The 19,683-nt window shown below is 33.3% G+C and overlaps 1 protein-coding gene across 6 annotated transcripts in view; it reads left to right on the top strand.

Moving 5' to 3' along the window:
* LOC142331265 (uncharacterized) overlaps nt 1-19,683 on the top strand; it is a 106,335-nt gene that overhangs the window by 7,522 nt on the left and 79,130 nt on the right. For all 6 annotated transcript variants that reach the window (XM_075377234.1, XM_075377073.1, XM_075377150.1 and 3 more), the window contains one exon: nt 14,876-15,013. In XM_075377234.1, coding sequence (XP_075233349.1) covers nt 14,876-15,013 — 138 coding nt within the window. The remainder of the gene's footprint in view (nt 1-14,875; nt 15,014-19,683) is intronic.

Here is a 19,683-nt window from a genome sequence, read left to right as displayed (position 1 = left end):
GTTTGTTTTTTTGGAAGAAATCAGTTCATTCCTGCAAGGTGACTCCATCTTTTAAGAAACAATATGTCATCTCAGGCTGCTGTTCTCATATTTTAATGTTTAAAAAAAAAAAATGGGTCCACCTGAGTGCATCACTTTTTGTTTGTCACCTTCATCTTCTTCCCTACTACCTGTGTTGCTTGTGGTGTGGTGATCCATCATTATAAATTAAGTCACTGGCAGTAATTTGTTTTTGATTAACTGGTCATTCCATGTCAATTTCAACCATACTATCTCACCCACTATCTCAGATTTTGATGAGACTTAGCTTGTTTGTTCTACCTGTAGAGCTATAGAGGTAAGTAACCACACTAAATTTCAACTCTATCTCATTTCGTTATGTTATGGCCATTCAAAGTTTTGAGGTTTTTCATGTTTTGCTAGTCGATGTCGCAAGACAAAAAGCATCTATAAATATAAAATAATTTGTCATCTGTTTATTTTTGATCCAATCGCGAAATTTTCAAGTTTTGCTCTCTAAACTATGGGAATTTTAGAGATAAATATAACATTCTTGTAAGTGTAATGATTTTGGCTGAAAAAAAATTATTTTTATATGTTTAAAAGCGAAAACATGGTTTAGCATTAAACTCAATATCTCAAGAAGGGGAAAAGGATAATCACAATTTTTTTTTCCTAAATAATCTGTATGAAATGGGCTATAATATAAATAAATAACATTTTTGGGGTTTTCATTCCTTTGTTTTAATTTTTTAAACTAAGTGTAAATTTTTTTACTATTTGAGCGAAGCATTGCAGTGCTCCCCTTTATCCCCTTTGTTGTTGATTTGTGTCCCAAAGGAAGTAATTTTTGTTTTTGTAAAATATCTTTTTATTTTTGACAACTAGGAAATATATTTAAACACAATTTATAATATTAATTAACTATTAATCAAGTATTATGTTATTTTAACAATTTTAATAATAGAATAAAATTTACCATCAAAATTTAAAATAATAAAACATTATCAATTGATAATGGTGAAAAACTTTCTGTATTTAAAAAAGAAATTATTATACAAATTAAAAATCCATCAGTAACGTACAGAGAAGAATTACAAGTGAATAGACATGGACAAATTCAAAGTTGAAAATCCTATTGACATATTTGTATAGAAAAATGTTTAGTCCCTGCAGTTATGAACTTAAGTGAAAACTTAGCAGATTTATTTCAGTTAGTATTTCACTTTAGGTGGGTCCATTTTCAGTCTAAAAACTTTTTTTTAAATAGAATTCATACACTCGGTTGAGAATTGGTAAGTTCTACCAGTTGAGGTGTGTGGAGACTCGACAACTGCAAGGATATAAGGAATGTGGCACTGGGCAGGTATCATCTCGTGTTAGCCAGTAAAATGATGATGACGATTCTGCAGGATGTAAAAACTTAACTGTAACATTTCCTTCTTCTTTACTACTTCAGTTATTATTCCAAAGTACCAGAAATTGTCACACGTGCAAGCAATGTAATGAGAGGAATACAAGTCTTCTTCTTTCACAATTGATGTCACTCTTTTCTTAAGTTGTAAATGAGACTGGGTTTCTCATCACTGCTGATTCTTCTTGCTTCCAAAGTCCCAGAACAATTTTTTGGTCTAAAGTTATGGTTCTTGTTCCCAGAAGTGTTTATAGGTCTTCAAAGCATTCTTCAAGCTTAGAATGGATCAGATTTATAGAATCTTTGAAAATTAAATGAAAGTTAACTTTTGTGATGTTTAATTTACAAACCTAAAGAAGTCATCTGAAGTTAATATTTGATTCAGGGTTTGGAGACTTTCTTTTCATGCCAGTTGTTTTACAATACCTCCAGTCCACTGACCACTGAGTTTTTAACATGAGATTATTTTTATGCACACAAAGGTTCATTAAATTAACTTGTCTTGTATTATGCTGCACAACTGTCACTATAATCGTGAATTTTTAAAATGTTGGGTAAGTTTTCCTTGACAAATTCTGATAGCTTTTCTTGTATTTTGTACACCATAAAAATGTCACGTATCAGGTCATCTGATATGATTCAGTGTGATGAAACTATGTTTTCACCAACACAACTTGTTAAGTTTATAGTAACAGGATGTACTCTAGAAGAGTCCGAAGTCCAGTGGTACTCCTGAGCCCCATCCTGGATAGTAAAAGAGTAATTCTCACAAATTCCATTGAAATAACAGCAACATTTGAAACACAGCGGAATCTTTGATGCTTTTAAAAGATTTTGATTGGCACTTTGCAGTGTATGAGTGTGGAACTAGTTTTTCTAATTTGGCAGTGAGTTTATCAATAAATTCTTCAATTTTTGCAGTACATGTGAACATTTGTGTCCTGTCTGTTGAAATCCATTGTTTGTCACTTCTGTCCTCTTCATCACATACATCAAACTTTGTTTGTAAAAAGTATGTTAAATTATCTTTAGAGGGGCAGTTGTCACAGTGCCTCAGCATACATTCATGATTAGGGTTTTCACATAGCAGCAGATTTATGAGTTCTTTATATCCCTCTTCAAGTTGTGCTGTATGAATGAGCAGTATGACATTCTCGTAAATTGTGCTGTTGCAGACCGACAGAGTGGCTTCCACTGACACCTGCCAAAACACACCATTTGGGGTAAAGCGTGCTGAATTTTGAAAAACCTACTTTGACTTCAGGATACTCCCATTTGAGTATATCTCATACTGGCTAAACTTACGTCTTGACTGTTTGTCACTTTAACAAAAATTTACAACCAACATTATGACCTCAGTCTTTAGTTGCTTCCCTCTTTTTGATTCAGGTTCAGCAAGAAAACCGTTTTCTTAGAATAGACTTCAGGTTTGCTGAACAGATTAATCAGAAACTTGAAAAGCATCTTTAATTTTTTTTTCGACCACATCAGAGATGCTGAGATTGTTAATAGCTGAATTTTCTTCTTTGATGTCAGTTGTGGTAGTAGTTGTTTTTTTTTCTACTAGCAACTCCATATTAGCAGCATTTTGTTCTATTATTGTTTTTTCTAATTTGGTTCCTTCTTGTGGTACTTCAACATCAAGAATGATTTCAAGTTTCTTTTTTACATCTTGTAATTTTTCTAGTTTCTATTGTGTATACCTTATTTTATATCTCTCATTAAGAGCATGTAACTTTAAAGGTGAACACCCAACATCTGTTAAAGAAGCATTTAAAGAATCGATAACCTCTTCTTTTTGTACCTCATTAACTTCAACATCATTGTCATCATTTAGCTGTAAGTCTTCTTCATCGCTTCCATGATTAGCTGGAGTTGTAAATAATATTTTATGAAAACAGGAACATAATTTTTCTCCTGGATTTATTTTAAGCCCTTGCTTGACACATACCCTGCTCTGTTGTAAATTTGCTACACAATACACAAAAACCACTATAACTCACACATAGAATTAATACATAAGATCCTAAGCAGTATACACCATGTTGTTTTCTCAGGAAACACAAGTAACAGACTGACTAGGCAGCAAAGAATAGCTTGTCTGATGATATACCTGTTCTTGAGTGCTCAGTGATATAGAGTAGCTGGACCAAAGGTGCAACCATATCAGAGAGGTATCTTTTGAGAGCCAGACCAAAGAATGATTCCTGAAAGAGGGCAGCAGCTCTTTCAGTAGTTGTTAAGGCTGTAGATCAGGAGGCCATATCAACAACACTCATCTTCTGAGTACTTTGTAGCTGAAAGAAATGGAAAACTACAGCTACTTTTTTTCCAAGAAAATGTAACTCTGCATTTTCATATAACAAAGATGGAGGTGCCTTCCTTAGTAAAATATTCCAGAGGTAAACTAGTCCCCCATTTGGATCTCCGGGTGGGAACTACTAAGAAAGGGTCACCAGAAAATTAAAAAATAGCATTCTAGAGTCAGAGCGTGAAATATTAGAAGTCTAAAAAAGGTTGGTAGGTTAGAAAATTTAAAGAGGGAAATGGGTAGATTAAATGTAGATGTAGTAGGAGTTAACAAGGTTTGGTGGGAAGAGGAGGTAATTTTAGAATAATTAACACAGCTTCAAGTAAAGGGCAGGTAGGAGTAGGTTTCGTAATGATAGGGAAGAGAGTTGAGTATTTCAAAATGCATAGTGACAGAATCATTGTAATGATTAAATCAAAACCTAAGCCAACAATAATTGTTAATATCTATATGCCTACAGATCCCCATTTTTGATGAGGTAGAAGTGTCTATACAAAGAAATTGATGAAGCAATTAAACACATAAAAGGGGGAAAAATCTAATAATAGTAGGAGATTGGATTGTAAGCATTGGAAAAGGCAAGGAAGGAAATATTGTGGGTAAATATGGGCTGGGCAAAAGGAATGAAAGAGGGAACCGACTTATAGAGTTTTGCACAAAGTATATTTTAGTAATTGCCAACACCCGATTTAAAAATCATAGAAGAATATACACTTGGAAAGAGCCAGGTGATACTGTAAGGTATCAGATAGATTATATCATGGTTAAGCAAAAATTTAGAAATCAACTCTTTGACTGCAAAGCTTACTGTGGAGCAGACTTTGATAGTGACCATAATTTAGTGATAATGAGATGTAGATTGGGGTTTAAAATCCTGAAGAAAAGGTGTCAGATGAATCAGAGGAATTAAGAGAAGCTTGAGGAAGAGGAGGTAAAGAAGATTTTTGAGGAGGATGTCGCAAGAGATCTGAGTAAAAAAGATAAATTAGAAAATTTAGAAGAAGAATGGGAGAATGTTAAAAAAAGGAAATTCTTAAATCAGCAGAATTGAACTTACGTGGAACAAAGAGAACTGGTAGAAAACCTTGGGTGCCAGAGGATATATTGCAGCTGATGAATGAACATAGAAAATATAAGAATGCTAGTGATAAAGAAAGTAAAAGGAACTATCGACAATTAAGAAATACTATAAACAGGAAGTACAAACTAGCAAAAGAACAGTGGATTAAAGAAAAGTGTTCAGAAGTGGAGAGAGAAATGAACATTGGTAAAATAGACAGAGCATACAGGAAAGTTTAGCAAAATTTTGTGGTATATAAATTAAAAATCTAATAATTTGTTAAACAAAGATGGTATACCAATTTATAATACAAAAGGAAAGGTCGATAGGTGGGTGTAATATATTGAAGAGTTATACAGAGGAAATGAATTAGAAAATAGTGTTATAGAGGAAAAAGAGGAAGTAAGAATGAAAGGGGAGAAACAATACTGAGATCTGCATTTAAGAGAGCATTAAAAGATTTAAATGACAGAAAGGCTCCTGGAGTAGATGGAATACCTGCAGTGCAGGTGAGATAGATAACTGGTATGTAATATTTACGAAAAAGGGCAAGTTCAGTCAGACATCAAAAAGAATGTTATAGTCATGATACCAAAGAAAGCAGGAGCAGATAAATGTGAAGAATACAGAACAATTATCTTAACTAGTCGTGCATCAAAAATCTTAACTAAAATTCTGTACAGAAGAATTGAGAGGAGAGTGGAAGAAGTGTTAGAAGAAGACCAATTTGGTTTCAGGAAAAATATAGGGAAAAGGGAAGCAATTTTATCACTTGGATTAATAGTAGAAGGAAGATTAAAGGAAAACAAACCAACATACTTGGCATTTATAGACCTAGAAAAGGCATTAGATAACTTAGACTGGAATAAAATGTTCAGCATTTAAAAAAAATTAGGGTTCAAATACAGAGATAGAACAATTGCTAACATTTACAGGAACCAAACAGCAACATTAATAATTGAAGAACGTAAGAAAGAAGTCGTAATAAAAAAAACAACAGTAATAATAATAATTGAAGAACATTAGAAAGAAGTCCGACAAGGATTTTCCCTATCCCCGTTACTTTTTATTATTTACATAGAACTAGCAGTTAATGATGTTAAACAACAATTTAGATCCAGAGTAACAGTACAAGGTGAAAAGATAAAGATGTTATGATTTGCTGATAATATAGTAATTTTAGCTGAGAATAAAAAACATTAGAAGAAACAATGAACAACACGGATGAAGTCCTATGTAAGAAGTACCGCCTGAAAATAAACAAGAACAAAATGAAAGTAATGAAATTTAGTAGAATTAATGAAGATGAACCACTGCATGTAAAAATAGGAAGAGAAAAGATTATTGAGGTAGAAGAATTTCGTTATTTGGGAAGTAGAATTACTAAAGGTGTATGAAGCAGGAACGATATAAAATGCTGAATATGAATGCAAAATGAGCCTTCGGTCAGAAATATAATTTGTTTACATCAAAAATGAATTTAAATGTCTGGAAAACATTTTTGAAAGTATCTGTTTGGAGCGTAGCTTTATATGGAAGTGAAACTTGGACGATCGGAATACCTGAGAAAAGAAGATTAGAAGGTTTTGAAATGTGGTGCTATAGGAGAATGTTAAAAATCAGATGGGTGGTTAAACTGACAAGTGAAGAGGTGTTGCAGCAAATTAATGAAGAAAGAAGCATTTGGAAAAAATATAATTAAAAGAAGAGATAGATTTATAGGCCACATATTTAGGCATCCTGGAATTGTCGATTTAGTATCGGAGGGGCAGGTAGAAGGAAAAAATTGTGCAGACAGGCAATGTTTGGAATTTGTAAAAAAAAATTGTTAGGGATGTATAAAATTGTTAGGGGGTATATTGAAATGAAATGATTGCCACTAGATAGGGAATCTTGGAGAGCTGTATCAAACCAGTCAAATGACTGAAGACAAAAAAAAATGCCTGTTCAGACATGCATGTCTCCTGTTGCTACTTGCACAGTTCCAGCAGCAAACATGACTTCACACTTTGCAAGCTGGGCCTGCTTCTACTTGCAGCTTTCTAATCTTTGAACTCAAGAATTGTAATCAAATAATTACTTATTATTGCTCTAAAAGTAGTGCAAGTGGCAGTTTAATAATTGATATAGGTCCTGTAATGGCTACATGAGTAATTTTAAAAACTTTTACATTTACCTTTAGGAAAAAAATATGTTGTGATTGTCCCTTTTCCTTCTTGAGATATTGAGTTTTAATGCTAAACCATTTTTTTTGTTTTTAAAAATCTTAGAGATGCAAAAATAAGAATTTTTTTTCTGCCAAAATTGTTAAACTTAGGAGAATGTTATATTTTTCTCTAGAATCCCCATAGTTCAAGAGAACAAAACTTGAAAATTTCACGATTGTATAAAAAAATAAACAGATAGCAAACTATTTTATATTTATAGATGCTTTATGTCTTGCGACATCCGAGTAGCAGAATGTGAAACACCTTAAAACTTTGAATGGCCATAACATGATAAACCGAGATAGAGTGTTGAAATTTGTTGTGGTTACTTACTTACCTCTATAGGTAGAACAAACAAGCTAACTTTCATCAAAGTATGAGATGGTGGATGAGAAAATTGTTTTTTTGTGGTTGAATTGGCATGGAATGACTCTGTCAGGATCTAGCCATTCCTTAATTTTCTTCTTCAGTTGAGTTTTCACAACCTGGTTTTTGTACTAGTGGTCAAGTCATCTGTATTACCTAACTGTTCTTTTCAAACAGTTATATCTGTCTTGTCAGAAGAATATTGTTTTTCCATGATTTTTTAGGATTTGTATTTTAATTTTACACCTAGCATCTGCTACCCAATAAATGTCATATTTTAGTTAATTTTTCAAAATTGTTCAATTTACAAGACTCTACTCTCCTGGCATGTATGTAAGTAATCATCTTTTGTTTGTAGATCTTAAGTGCTGTGCTGGACCCCTTAGTGATGATCCAAAGGCTGAATAAGACTAAGTGACATTTGGTGGCAGAAATATCACTTTAATCTCAGTCTTGTTCTGTACTTCTTCATCTGTGTGTGATAGAGCGTTAAAATTGAAGTCTTGTGAGGTAGTTTTGTTTAGTTTAGAAATGTTTAACTTGTACAACAGATTCATTGAAGAAACTAGGCTTAAAAGAACTTTTGAACCATCTATGTCCTTTTTGACTGTGATAAGATGCTGGCAATACTTGAAGAGCAATTTTTTGGAAGTTCTGAGCTTTTTTTAGATTTTTTTAATTATAAGTAGCCACAGTTCTTTATTCCCAGATACTTGTTTGCCAAAGTTAAACTTTATTTTACTTTTTTCTTCTTTTTTTAACCTGATGCTCTAGTTTCTTTTGTGTTTTAAGCTTTTTTTGGAAGCATTGTGAAACTCAGACTTGTTTTGTTACAATTATGAATTTGGATTAGAAAGTACCCATTCTTCGTTCACTAGTTTTTAAATTTTGTCACAAATGTCACAAACTTTTGTCACAAACTTTTATTGTCAGCAGAAAGTTTTTTTTGCCATTAATAAGTGACTGTTTAACACCAATTTTTCATTTGTCTGACCAGCAATTGCTGGCAGAAAAACCTTTACCTTCTAGATCAAGCATTGAAAGTATAACGCCTTTTACTGTAATTTTGGTCCAAAAATTAGACACACTTTCCACTAACGAAAGGTAACTATAAATACAATGCTAGGATTGTTTTTTAAAACTTTGCACATGTAATCATAATGGCAATTTTAGTTTAAAAGAAAAAAAATCATAAAAACAGGTTTAGCTGATATTTACTTAATATAATGTATGTGTACGCATACACATACATGTACAATATATATATATATATATATATTTATTACCTTTTATGAAGTTAATTTTTAAAAAAAGATTATTTACATTTATTAGGATAATTTTTGAGATTTTACTTAATGTTATTTTTTAAATATGGGAATAAGATTATGCATTCCTATTAAAATTAGATTTTTGCTGTTTTTTGATTTCATTTTTGTTGTTAAACATAATAGTCTCAAAAAGTTAGTTAAGGCTTTCCATTTATATTGATTTATGTTGTATATTTATATTATATCATTTATGTTTATATTATATTTAATTGATTTATATTATATCCATTTGTATTGATATCTAAAAAAGAGATTCTTTGTTGATACACAAGATGCATGTATGTTTGTTTTTAAGTTATTTAGTAATTTGTTAGTTTAAACTTTTAGTAAAACAAAAAATCCATCAAAGAAAATAATTTTAATTCAAAGCTGTTCTATTTTAGAAATACAACAAAACAAATTAATTCAAGAATTATAGGAACATAAAAGTCTTCAATTTACTCCCAATCTGAGTGGTTTTAAAATGGAAATTGTTTAACTAATTTAATGAAGATTTTGATTCCACGAGGTTCTTGTTTTCTAAAATTTGTATTTCCATTGTTATTCAATCAAAAAAAAATGTTTCTAAAACTTGGGGGAAAGTCTTCAATTCTAAAAATAGTAATTTATGAAGCGAAGGCAGCACACATGGTATTTTAGAAACTAGTTTCTAACATAGGTTTCACATTAATGTTTGTTTTGGCATTATTTATGATAAAATTCTGGAGCTATTTCATTTCGATTCATTTGAAACCACCATGATCACATTACTTAATGCTTAGATTACTTCATTTGGGGTCATATGAAAACAATAGTATACCAACAAAAAGTTAATACTAAAGAAGAGTTACTCATTAAAATATGAAATACTATTGAATCTATATGAAACTATCCAGAGATGATACAGAAAGCCATAGGAAATATTTACATCTGGGGGAGTGTTGTGTACATTGTAATTTCGAACAATTTCTGTAACTGAGGTTTATTATTCTGTTACCATTTATCAGTTCACATGGGTTTTTGCTATATTAGAAAATAATGTTTATTAGGTACAAAAAAGAATAATATGATTATTTTTCATCTATTTTGCTTCAATAAAAAACCCATTTTTGAAATTCGTTATTTACTAATGCCAGTATTTACATTAATTTTTTCAGAATTAGATTCTCTACGAGTTTTGTTAATAAATTTTCTGCACTTATTAGTCATTTAACGAAACTTTTACTACAAACCTAAAAATGTTTATTTTTCTACACTGAATTTTGTGTTTTACATTGGATATCTTAAAAACTACTGGAGTTACAGTTCTGGGATCTGTTTTATTCTATTTCCCAGCTCAAATTACATAAGAAACCACTAACTTTACTCCTTAATTTGGGTCCCAAAAATTATAGTAGGGCTTCTTTTAGAAGAGCTGAAATCAGAGTAAAAAACAGAACGTTTCCAGACCTATGGTTATATCAACTTTTTTTTATTATTTTCACCAGTAGAACATGTTCTGAAAGTTTCTCTGAGGGCACTTTGTTAAATGAAATCTTGCTATTTCTTTCTTTCCGTGTAGTTAAATAATTTAATGGGTTGTACTAATATCAGCATTAATCAATGCTTCCATTTACATCACATGTTCAAAAGGTTATACCTTTAGTTGCTCAACATGGTTGTGTTTCAGGTAAGTAACTAAGTAATTAAAATTCAATTATTTGTATACTGGTAAAATTACAATATTATTTCAAGAAAATGTTAATTGTATTTTATTCAGACTTGTATGTGTACTAAAATATTGCATAATAGAATACTTAGGTGTAGTGATTTTTATTTTAAGTGTTAAATACATATGTTACAGTTTTTATTAAATACTATGTTATTTATGTTCATATAAACATTATGTTTTTTCAGTTATTTTTTTAAAAAATGACCACTTTTCATATTTGTGATATGGTAGTTATTAGAAATAATTTTAAGTAACTACTGTCGAAGTATACATATTTAGAGAAGTGTTGTCACCAATTGATTATTACATAGAAGTGATCCATTTTAAGAAATAAGCTCACATAAAAATTATAATCAATATGTAAATGATCAGCTAAGGATATGAGAAAAAATTAAAGATATAATTTAAAAAAATTGTGTTCCTTATTGTCTGATGGGTCCAAACAGCCTCATTATTTTCTATCATGTTTATTAGAAGTTCACAATTAGTTAAAATTCAGTTGAAAATTAATTAAGTTTATTAAGTTAGAGTTAGAATGATATTAAAATGTTTTATTTCTTTAATTTTTACTTCTAACTGTGAATGTAAAAAATTGATGTGGACTTCCTTGTACGCCTATTAAATTATACATACACATTTTATTTTTAAAATGAAAAGTACATAAAATTATTATTATTTCTGTTATATTATTATTGAATTATTATTTATCATAAAAATTCTTTTACAATCAGAGGTTAATCATTATTAATAAATTAATATATTTAAATTTAAAAAAAAAAAGTTAAAAAATAAATGGAGATGAAATCTAATTCGAACTGATGTGCCTTCACCTTGTAAAATCCAAATATTTCATTAATTAAAATTTCAACTGGCTATAACTCTAGAACCAATGAAAATAATTAACATTTATGATATAGCTTATCGTTGAAAAACTCTCAATGAGGGCTTATTACTGTAGTTAAAAAGGCCAAAATCCAATTTTCTTTTCGATTTTGAGCTTTTTTGGATACTTTTGATTCCTTCGATTGCAATCAAAGGGGAGGGGCACAACGAGATATTACAACAGTCTAAATCCAGAATTTGAACATCCTACAGCTAATCATTTTTGAGTTATGCGAAATACATACGTCATGCCGGAACTTGTCAAAATTTATATTTCAATTGAAATTTGAAAACTGAAATTTATCATGATCACAATACTTCCTTTTCTTCATGCAAGGAAGTAAAACATTAAATAAATCAGTAATAATAAAAAACAGTTAAAAACATTTTACCATGTTTAGTAATTCTTTTATGTAAATGGGATTCAATAGCTCTTAAGTATTCTGCAACTGAAGATTAACTTAATTCATTAAGTAATTGGCATTTTCATTTGTTCGTTACTCAATCAGGATATTGAGAGATAGACAATTGAAGATGTTTATATAATTACAAATTATTGGTTTAAAAACATAATTAAAAAAAAAAAACAAATCAATAGTAATATTGAGTATAATAAACAACTCAAAATAATAATTAGAATAATAACAATAATGGCAACAGAAAACAATAATAAAACATGTCAATAATAAACAAATAATAATTGTAGTAATCACAACCACAACAACAACAGTTATTTTCATAATTATTAAATTAATAATACATATAAAATAATAAATAAATAGATTATTATTTTAATAATAATAGTATAATTATAATAACATAGTGATTACATACATAACAGAATTTAAAGTAATTGTCAGGATTTATTCACAGGTAGATAAATAATGAAAAGCAGAATTCAGTCCCACTGAAAAAAAGACATTAGCATGATCATTAGTTTTAACACATTTAATCCCTAGTCTGGTATTAACAACAATAATACTAGATTAGATAACTATAAAATTCTTTCACTGTAAATACCTGTGCTGTTCACAAATAAAACTACCCTAACAATTTATGAATGAAATTTAGTACATTATCTCTTTCACTTATAGTTACAGTAACTCACCAAACCACATCTTGTTTTCATGTACTGGAATTATTTGTGACGTTATCTTAATCGTGTCGAACTCTTATAATAACTCCTGTATTGTAGCACTCTCACAGAACTCGCATCATAACGTCTCACGTAGACTGATTGTCAACAGGTCTTCCCCAGAGTATTTATACTCCTATCCTCTTTACTTGCTGGACCGGACCCAACTTGAAGCGTGAGAATAATCGTTTGCCCTCACACATTGCCATGAAATTTCTACCCTGGTCCGGTCTCTTCTCACGGAATATCTGTTTAGGTGTGTCAGTAGGCAGTATTACAATAGGTGATTGTTAAATAGACCTGTTACCTTTACTAGAAGGGTTTCTTTCTGCATTCCTTCAATTATATTTTCTACTACTTTCAGCTTATTCGGTAGGAATCCGTTACTCAGGTCTGTTATACCGATCTTGTTACAGAATCTAAAAATTTGGAATATAAGAGCTAGTGAAAAAAGTGAGGTAGTGGGAGAGATATTGCTTTCAATTTTTGCTTCCATTCGCTATAGAAAAATATGGGATTTCTTAGAAAGAGGGTGTAGGAATTGGCTTACAGGCAGATCTCAGTTTTCTTCACACAAAAGGGGTAGGTGTAGATCGGAAGAGTTGCAATGTAACTGTAGACGAGACATTGGTAAAAAATAGGAATTTTTGTAGAATCTTCCAATGATTCATAAGCACCTTATTGCAGTCACTATTCCACCAAGGATGGATGGAGACTTGGATTTCATAGATGAATTGGCTAAGTTTACCTGTGGCATTGAAGATTTACTTAGTGAACTGTTTAGAAGAAACTACATTACCAACACTCTCAACAGTGCTGCTGATTCAATATTTTGTTACACTTATTTTAATTTGCCTTTTTGAGCATTTTCTGTGTTTCTTGTAGAGACTATTATATGATATGATGGAGCCATATATATGATTATTGTTGCTACCATATAAGTAATGCTTACTGACCATTAGTGGTTTGGAAAAGGTGTAGGACTGCTGAGAGATGTCAGTATTTCCTTGTATGGAGGATGATAAAAATGTAGGTTAACTGTCAATCTAAATTCCACCTAACTTCCTTAATTATATGGAGTTGAATTAGTTAGCTGATGTGCAAAAGATATGTTGTTGAAATCATAGCTGTGAAGATATATTACAGATATCTGATACAAATTGTAAATGAACAACAAAAATGAAATAAAATATTCAAAATATAGAAAATATACATAGGTATAACAAAAAGGATGTGGTTATAATTTGTAATTGGCTAGCTGCACAGCCATTTTCAAATAAGTAGCCAAACTTTCACAACCCCTATGAATATCAAGGTATCATACTGAAACATTGAAAAGTTGAAACAGAACTTTAACAATCAATGTTGAAACGAGTAAGAGACCAGATGTGAAAATAAAAATAGTCAGTAGTGAAGTCTACCATATTGGCAAATTAATGCTACGAAGCACCAGATAGAAGAAACCATATAAGTAGAAGCAGGAAAATGAAACTGAAGTGACCATAAGCTACATGAAGATACATAAACATAAATGTCATGATACATATATGTCATATACTGCCTGAACTGCTACCATACTACTCATATTATAAAACTTAAATCAACTTTTGATTAACATCAGTCTGTAAATCAGTGAATTTCAGTTAGTTGCTTGCTAAGTAAATATTTACTTTATTTAGCAGCAATTAACTTTTAGTTAGTCTGTTTACTGCTGCAAACAGTAAACAGACTAACTAATTTTATGACATAACAGTTTCAGCCATAACTGTTATGACTGATTGCTGTTTTTTTCCAACTAATTGGAGCTAGCGGTAGACTAGTATTGGTGAAAGAATAATTTTTAATAAAATTGTGTGACATTAGAATACTAAAATGCTCGTAAAAGTGTAAATTAGCTTGTTTCCCACCTTACTCGCTCCATAAAAAGTCTTACAGCATCAAACTAATCCACTGAAAAAGCAACAAAGGAGGCCTTTTTTGTAAAAAATATTTTCTTATTTCACTGAATCATCTCAGTTGTCATGCTATTATAGATTAAAGACATTAAACAAAAAAAAGTATTTTAACTAAAGGTAAAAAATTATGAAAAAATATGTTTTATGACATATGTTATATGTTTTATGAAAAAATATGATGTTATGAGAAAATATTAATTTTATGCAAAAATTTGGTCAGTTTGGATAATTGTGACTTTAACCATTTAATTAAGGTCTGGATTAATAGTTTAAATTCCACACTTCTACCAAATTTACTTTCTTTAAATATCTAATCATTAATCAAGCTATGTCATTTTATAATTATTCATTTTTTTTAACACATCTTTATTCTCATTGTGTTGTTCATGTTTCTGAATGTTGTATGCATGTTTAGCTAATGAAAAGTTGTGTCTACTAATCAATAACTGACAAATCTTGTACATGACAAATAAATGTTTTTAAACATACTGTGTAGTAGTTACATAAAATGTTATTTTATTTTGAAGGATGTTGATGAATCACATTCTTTGGTACTAGAAAAAGAAGAACTTTCTGAAGATGGCATTAATATTCCAGTTGCTGTTGCAAGCATAGAAATTGCTTCGATTAAATTAGAAAAATTACATACTAAACTCGAAGAAAAGGTAAAAAATTTGTTTTTATTTTGTAAATAAATTCTACATAACATAACCATATGTGCAGGGTTTTTGCAATTAAAATAAAATCACTGTCTTCAGAAAAAATGTTTGTTTTTAAACAATTCAATTTGCTAGATATTCCAAAAAAAAAATTTACAGAAATCATAAGGACATAATTTTTTTAATTTACTTTTATGTTGCTTAATTTATTTTGACTATATTAAGTACAGAGAAAATTTTTAACTATTAATATATAATGTGGAAGTGATGAAACATTGGAATTGTTAGTTTCAAATTATTGATGTTGGGAGTACTAATCTATGTAGACATCACTCTTTGATTTTAGTTTTGGATTAACATGCTAATGAATTCTTACATTTTATGCGAACTATGTATGAATATATTAATTTTTTTTTGTTTTTAATAAACTTAGTTTTAATTGGAAACAAAGAAGTAATAATATCAATAATTTGTAATTGTACAAGAAGAAGAAAATTTTAATAGTACTGTAATAAATACTAGTCATAGTTATTTGTAAAAGTTATAATATTTGTAATGTAGTACTTTTACTAATTTGTAAAAATTGCAGTAGTGCATAATATGAAAGATAACATATTTTTTCATTGCGAATTTACAATTAAAAAGAGATTGATTTCTTCTTTTTTTTTTCTAATCTCTTTTACAACCACATTAATTATAATTTTTCTCTTTCATATAAAAATCTTTATTATGTTGAACTGCAATTCTGTAAAATGATTGTATTCTTTACTCTCATTATTAAATACTAAACTTTCAAACAGTGCATTTATAAATAGAAAATTTGAAACATACCAGGAATTCAAAAAGGACTTCATTTTATTAAAAGCATATACAAATTTATTGATATAACTTAAATAAACATTCGATATGGCTTCCATTTGTAATGCGACATACATCCCACCTGAAATTTATTCATTCCAGAATGTAGCCAGCAAGTTGGTTTATCTCTGCAGCTGCAGCATTAATTCAAAGTCTTAGCTCAACAAGATCAGCAGGTAAAGTTGGTAAATAAACCCGATCATTAATGAAACCCTGCAAGAAAAATTCTAATGGTGTCAAATCTGGGGAGCAAGGTGGCCATGCAATTGGACCTTCACAATGACCTTTTTTTTAATTCCCTTCCCCTCAAGGCCCAATCCACGATCCTGTATAATATGGCCTTGAGGGTGCCAGTTGCCTCTATTCCCCTGTGAGGCCATGCCAGATCTGGCTATGCCGTTCCTGACCCCCCAGTAGCTGGGTCTCAGTTTTTTAATAAGCGCCTCCCTCTAATCTGAGGTCCCCTGCCGGGGCCCCAAACCAAGTCTTGGTCTTTCTTTTCTCAACCTAAGGATCCCAGGAGTCCCAGTAATCACTGAAGGAGGGACACCAGAGCATTCCACCCCTCCTGAATGGGGCTGCCCTCCCTACCCTAATGCTAACACCCCTCACCCATCTTCCACTTCTTCCAGGGTCTTCTTTCAGATGATGTTCCCTATTACCTTATTGACTATTGACCAGTTACGCTTACCATGAAGCATTACCTTCACTATATTATCTGCAGTAGCCTTTGCCAACCATATCCGCATCATCATCCTGTCTTCCTCCCACCTTGGGCACTGGTAGACAGTATGTTCCATGGTATCCCGCTCTCCACAATAGTGCCAGCTTTCAGATGGGTATCTTCTCCTGCTGCGTAGGTAACTATTAAAGCTACCATGCCCTGATAAAAATTGGGTTAGCTCAAACGTGAGTTTCTCGTGCTCACGTCTGAGTCAAGGCCTGATATCTGGTATTAACTTCTTTGTCCAGAGACCCACCTCTGATCCAGTCCATCTCTCCTGCCAGCGCTCTGTCGTCTCTTCCTGGCCATGCTCTTTTTCATCCCTTCTCTTCTTCGCACCTGTTCTTCCGCCAAGAGCTCCATAGGGAGAGCGAGGCAATCACTAGACCTGCCTCTACAGAGACTGTTCGGTAAGTCATAGCAATGCTGATTGCCAGTCGGCGCTGCAAGCTTCCAAACAGCCACTTTCATGCACAACACCCTCTTCCACACTGGCACGGCCTGCAAGGCAATGAACGAAGCCATTGCCACCAGCATCCTCCTCTTTGATGAGCTCGGCCCGCCACCAACTTTGCTCATGAGCCTTGAGACAGCTGACACTGTTCTACCTGCCTTGTTGACTGCCTCCCTGACATGATCTTGATAGGCTCTCCGACTGTCAAGCCAAACCCCCAGGTATTAGGCTCTACTGACCGGCTCAATAATGACCCTCCTTCCTGTAGCCTGATGAGGGAGAGTCGTTTTCTCCCGGCCATCATCAGCAGCTTCATTTTCTCTGCAGCATGGCTAAGACCGTGGCCTGCCAACCATCTATCGAACAATAGAATGGCCCATTCACCTTTCCTGATTATCTCCTCTTCTGTTCTGGCGACTAATACCATAGAGACATCATCGGCAAAACTGGTAACCAAAACTCCCTCAGGATACCGCAACCTGAGGACGCTAGCATATGCTAGGTTCCACAAGATAGGTCCAATTACCGAACCCTGCGCGACACCATGCTCCATACTGGTTGTAACCTCCTTACCCTCTGCATGATCAACTATTCTAAGTAAAATAAAATAATAAAGTAGTCCTGAAGGACTCGCACAAATCAACTCATCCATGATGCACCTGAACGGAAGTGAGTTGAATGCATTCTTGACATCCAACATCATCACCACTGGGATACACCTTGTCCTCCAAGAACCCGCTGCAGCCTCATTAACAATCCTCATCACCCTAGCTATGGCATCCTTCATAGTCCACCCTTTCCTGAATCCATATTGATATTCTCTATGTCCTCCCTTCCATTCTACTTCATCTAGGAGATGCTCCGCCAACAGCCTCTCGAAGAATTTGGTAAAAAAGAAAAAATAGGTCAGTATCCGACTGGCCCTCCTACCTCTCTTCCACCTTTCCTCAGTAGAACCACCCTGGCCTCCTTCCATTCTGGTGGCAAACAATCATCCAGGAGTATTCAGTTAAAGGCCAACAGCACTTGGTCCACAGCAACTGCCACCTGTCACAGGTCACCTCTGGGGAACAAAACATCAATTTGGTTCCTAAGAACCTCTTCAGCAAAAACGTGTAACGCCCTTCCAAATCTACCTGTTACAGTTTGGAAGGTGTCATCCTCCAACTTGTCCATTAGCTCTCTCCCCTTCCTCTTCTTACTGTCTAGTATTTCACTCCTGTAAGCACTCCTTTTTCAGCCAGCTCCTTTCTGCATGAAAGATGTCCTCACAATACCCCCTTCTCCTGGCCGTAATACAGCACTTCTCACCTCTGCCACCCCGAGCAGTCCACCAAAATACATTCTTTCTTTGTGGACTTCTATGGTCCAGCGACTCTTCTGTTACTTTTGATACCACCTTCGTCAGGTAGCTGGGAGAGACATTTTCCAGATGACGAAGGTGCTCTTTCACAAACTTCTTAAGCATAGCTAGGCCCTCTTTTGAACATAATCTCTTGTTGTCAGCCGCCATGCTATAAGACCCACTGTCCCCTATCTCTAACCTTTCTTTTTCCTGTTTAGCCTCCGGTAACTACCGTTTAGATAATTCTTCAGAGGATGATATGTATGAGTGTAAATGAAGTGTGCTCTTGTACATTCTCAGTTTGACCATTCCTGAAATGTGTGGTTAATTGAAACCCAACCACCAAAGAACACCGGTATCCACGATCTAGTATTCAAATCCGTGTAAAAATAACTGGCTTTACTAGGACTTGAACGCTGTAACTCTCGACTTCCAAATCATCTGATTTGGGAAGACGCATTAACCACTAGACCAACCCGATGGGTTCCCCAATCTCTAACCAAACAAAGAAATGTTCACTCAACGACTCCTCTTCAGTGAGCACCTCTGACCTCCATGACCCCTCTGCCAACCTTGGTGAGACAAATGTGACATCCACAAACGAGCATCCATTTACCCTTACCAGGGTAGGCGCTGTGCCATTATCGAGCACCACCATACCCAACTTGGCTATGTACTCCTCCAGAATCTGTCCTCTATGGTCTGTTTGGTCCGTGACATGTCCTCCCCATGCCACGTTCTTTGCGTTAAGATCACCACCTATGACTACATCCTTTCGAGGGGAGTGAATCACACCAGCCAGATAATCCAAGCATTGTTCATAATCATCCAGACCAGAGTTTGGTGAAATATAAACAGAAAAGACCACAATGTCTGGAAGCTCCACCCATACAAATCCTTTTCTCTCACCGGTGGTTAGGATCGGCACACCGCTCCCATAAACTGCCGCATTTCTCAGCCCATCCATTGTCCAGCCATCCTCAAATTAGGCTCGGACGCTAACAGAAGGTCTGCTCCCTTCTGCTGTCTCAATTCCAGGAGTGCGTCACGTGATGTATTCACTCCTATTAACTGCAGAACTCTAGGCATTTCTATTACTGCAAAGGGCGCTACTGATCTGATGCCCAGTTCCACCACACCTCAAACATTTTGCATCCTTGCTTACCTTGCATCCTTTGGCCTGGTGGCCTTCCTCACCACAGTTATGACACAAGGCTGACCTGTCAGGGCCACTGCATCTGGCCGCCATGTGCCCCACCTCAAAGCACCTGTAGCACTGTGGCTCCGTACTCAGG

This window comes from Lycorma delicatula, chromosome 1 (genome assembly GCF_047948215.1).
Source record: "Lycorma delicatula isolate Av1 chromosome 1, ASM4794821v1, whole genome shotgun sequence".
NCBI lineage: Eukaryota > Metazoa > Arthropoda > Insecta > Hemiptera > Fulgoridae > Lycorma > Lycorma delicatula.
Note: the sequence above shows the minus strand (reverse complement) of the source record. Positions and strands in the feature narration are given on the sequence as shown.